A 3,849-nucleotide genomic window follows, 5' to 3' on the forward strand; every position below is an offset into this window, starting at 1 on the left:
CACCTTGGCCATGCAGCTGTGCTTAGTTATGGTCAAGCTAATGTCAAATGCAAGTTCCCAAATGCAGGTTGTAACCAAGTCACCAACGCAAATTTGTGTACATTTTGCATGTCTAACAAGTTCCCAGGTGGTACTGATGCTGCTGGTTGTGACCACACTTTATAAGGTAAAGTGTGGGTAGCTTATAAGGTTTAGAGTAGTAGTCTTCCCAGAGAATAAATCTCAAAGAAATGGCTCTGTGACAGTATGATTTCTGGCATCAGGACCAGGTGTGGAGATGCACGGCTGGGAGAGTGGGAAGGGTAGGAATAGCTTTGTGTTGGGTGAGGTCTCTTCTTATCATGTTCCATCCCTGACTTGGAATTTCACCCCCAAAATACTTTGCTTTCTCAGTTTCAGTCAGGAGGCTGGGAGCTTGCCCTTATTTAGTAGGAAGCCATACAGTTCTCTTAAGCAAAGCCCTACTCTTTTGGCTCGACCATATTGTCCAACTAAAATGCTTCTCGGACTCATTCCTGTTTTAAAATATTATCTCTTAGCAAATTGAAGCACCTTTGTTGGCCTGATGTCCCCAACCCTGCTGAAAGCAGTATTGCCACATGGCATGGAAATGATTTCAAGGTAAACACTCCTGTTTTCATAAAGGAAATTGTTGAGCAGGCCGGTTATGGGAGCAGTGCTGGGCCGAGCTTTGTACAGGGTTCACATATAGAGAGCTCGGCAGTAAAAACTCCCAGGAATGGCAGGGTGATGGAATCAGCCTTCTTCGAATGACTTTGACCTCATTCTTTTGACCAGAGGAAAGGGCTTCACCAGGTTCACAAGGACCCAATGTGTTCTGGGCATGGATCTGGTCCTATAAAGGATGGTATGGAAGAAAGACACTGGTCCTACCCTTAAGCACCTGACTGTCTGATTAGAGAGCCCAACTGTAAGATTTGCAGCAATTTAAAAACAGCCAAGAGCCAGTTAATCTAGAGACCACTTGGATACCTGGAGGGCACACTGATGTGCGTGGGTGTCCGAAGGCTGGGGAAGGCTGCCTCAAATTGTTTGTTTCAGACTGGGGACATTATAATCAAAGCTGACTGGCAATGGGGTTTTCTAGTGAACTAATCATAAGTAGAAATCCTCCTTTTTCATAAGTTTTTAAATTGAAAACTTCTGAAAATTTTAAGGTTTAATTTATTGCTTAAGTGGAAATAACCCCAGTCAAATATATCCTTGAAATCCTTATTACTTAAAGACTGTTTTCAGTATTTCTTGATGCAGGAATTTTTAATATAAACCCTATTTTAACTCAGAAGTCTCTTTTTGACATAGATATTTTTATTATTTTTATTGCTTTTAATTTTTCTTATTTTTGTGATTTTGATTTCTATTTTCTTCTCTTTTTTATTAGTCTTGTATTACCCTATTTACTTTCCTACTTCATTAAAAGTTATTAAGAGAATAAATTAATTCACAGGCAGTATTATCTGATGTCTAAAATGCTTTTTGAATAATCTGTAGGTATGCCCTCTACAGCGAGCACTTATTAATCATTCAGTGTATGTCAGGCACTGAGCTAGGCTCTGACGGTGTAAAGATGACAGAGATGACACTGCCTCTGCCAGAGGGCAACCTTTGATTTTCTGGTGATGTTGGGCAAGTCATTTATCGTAAGAGTTCTCATTTGGATGCTTCCCTCTCAACTGGGGTTATATGAGCATACGATTGTATAAAAAATAGCCTTGAGCACTCTAAAAGAAGAAATTATCTGAAATTGTTTCTTTCTCAAGAAACCTGCCACTCTTGCCAAGCTTCTATCGAGGGCGTGTAGAGGCGAATTGGCCACCACTTCTGGTCTCTGGGAGGAATATGGGGGACTTATCAACAGGTGGGGTATTGGGTGTCCCAAGCCCAGTGAGCTTTTGGTTACATCATATGTAGCCCCCAAATGACCATTGGGGGTTTCCCTTTCTCTCTTCCAGGATAAGCTAAATCTGAATGGAATTGATGACTCTCTGAACATGGAAGGAGACAGGATTCTAAAACCATGTTCTGCCCCCAGAGACCTTATTGACAAGTTGGTGGTGAACTTTGAGAATTTTCTGGAAGAGGTTTCCACAGAGGAATCTGGAAAGTGTCAGGAAAACATTCTGGGAGGGGAAAAGAATGAGTACGTGACTTCCCCCTACAGGCCTTATTGTTCTCTCGGGAAGACTTTCACAGAGCCTCCCATTTCAACCGAGGCTCTCCCCCAAAAACCCCAGTACCTGTGCTCTGGAATGCCAGAGGAGGTCTGCTCAGAAGCTGGAGAGCAACCTCTCTCTTCTGCTCAAAGTTTGGGGCCTGACCACCTCTGTGAGGACGGCACACCAAACCCTTATCTGAAAAATTCGCTGGCAACCAGAGAATTTCTCATGTCTGAACAACTTCCAGACCAAACCAAGTGAGAAGTCTAGATGCCACCATGGCTTGCGTCCTCTGCATCTCGGTATGCGTGACTCCTGCAAGGAGCATGACAGTACAGCTTGGCCAGAAGAGCTTCCTTTGTCATCTCCCCATCCTGCTTGCATTAGAGAAAGTCACGCCTGCCTTGAACGGCTGGTTGGGCTAGGTTAGCACAGACATGTGACTTAGCTGTGAAGAAAAGATGGTGATTGATAAGCCTGAGTGCTTTGCATAGGAAACGCAAAGTGTTTTGTTTAGATAATAAGCTCTCGAGGCCTCTGACAGATGGACTTGGAGGGACAGTGGACCCCCGAAGTGGGAGTATCTGACCTTCCCTATGATTTGAGTCATGGTCACAGCCTTTGCTGGGGCTGCTCCTCAGAGTTCCAGGAGACACTTTTCCCATTGCCAGAGGACAGTTGTTTAGGTGGCACTCGGGTGGTCTGATAGGAGGGGAGAGCCTCTCTCTCTTCACCTTGGCCTCCCCTGGGCTCTGGGCTCCCCATCTGAGTTAGCCCTGAAATCTTACTTTTAAGATCGTTTCTTCTTCAACATAGGATTGATAGTGTACCTGAGGCTCAGTGTTCCTGCCGTCATTAAATCTCAAGTGTCTGTGGCTGCACCCCAACCTAGGACTCTTGTCCTGAGTCCACAGCACATTGGCTGCTGGTCGAGCAAGGACTGAGAGAAGCCTCAGCAGGGCACTGGGGGAAGGGCTGTAAACTGGGCCAGCAGGTCTGCCCCACTGTCCAGGCCATTGCCCAGCGCTGGAGTAGTTCCTGGAGGTCCTGTCTGCCCTTCCATCTTGCACCCAAGCCTGGGAGTAGAAAGGCACCAAATGTAGCAGTGGCTTTTGTACTTGTACCTCGTGCTGACTCAGAGCCCAGTAATGCTTACTGAACACACCCTTCAGAGGCTCTGCCCAGAAGCAGCTGAGCAGTGCCTGGGAACATGCAATGTGTAGCAACTTTGCTGCTCCAACACCAGGATTCCTCTGCCTTAGCCACAGCCGAGCACGGAGCTGAGAATCAGTGGAGCCTTTAGCCTAAGTGCTGATGGAAGGGTTCATTTGCTGAGACCCAGGAACTTATGACTGGCACTAGGCTGGTACCCTGACCACAGTGCTGTCTGATGACTTCCTAACGTGCGGCTGTGACTCATCTGGCCATTAGGGGGAGGTCGCTGAGAGCCTGGTGAGATGGGGAGAGGCTAGGTAATAAGTGATCAGCTGAGGTGCATTGAATTAGGTGTTTGCCAGCCAAAGAGGCTGATGGTATTTTTTTCTAGGAGAGTTTGAGAAGTCAGTACTTGGGTAGCAGGCATAAACTTCATAGGCCACCAGCTCAGCAAAAACATTGCTTTAACTTTCCTATAACTAAAAATTCTAGTCCAGGCTCCTGGCGCTTTGAAGTA

General features: G+C 45.9%; 1 protein-coding gene across 1 annotated transcript in view; it reads left to right on the forward strand.

The window, feature by feature from the left end:
- The window catches only part of IL31RA (interleukin 31 receptor A), a 38,309-nt gene extending 35,871 nt beyond the window's left edge, over nt 1-2,438 (forward strand). The window contains exons 13-14 of the mRNA XM_006912468.2: nt 540-621; nt 1,974-2,438. Coding sequence (XP_006912530.2) covers nt 540-621; nt 1,974-2,438 — 547 coding nt within the window. The remainder of the gene's footprint in view (nt 1-539; nt 622-1,973) is intronic.
- The last annotated feature ends 1,411 nt before the right edge of the window (nt 2,439-3,849 follow it).

Source organism: Pteropus alecto, unplaced genomic scaffold (assembly GCF_000325575.1).
Source record: "Pteropus alecto unplaced genomic scaffold, ASM32557v1 scaffold73, whole genome shotgun sequence".
NCBI classification, from domain to species: domain Eukaryota; kingdom Metazoa; phylum Chordata; class Mammalia; order Chiroptera; family Pteropodidae; genus Pteropus; species Pteropus alecto.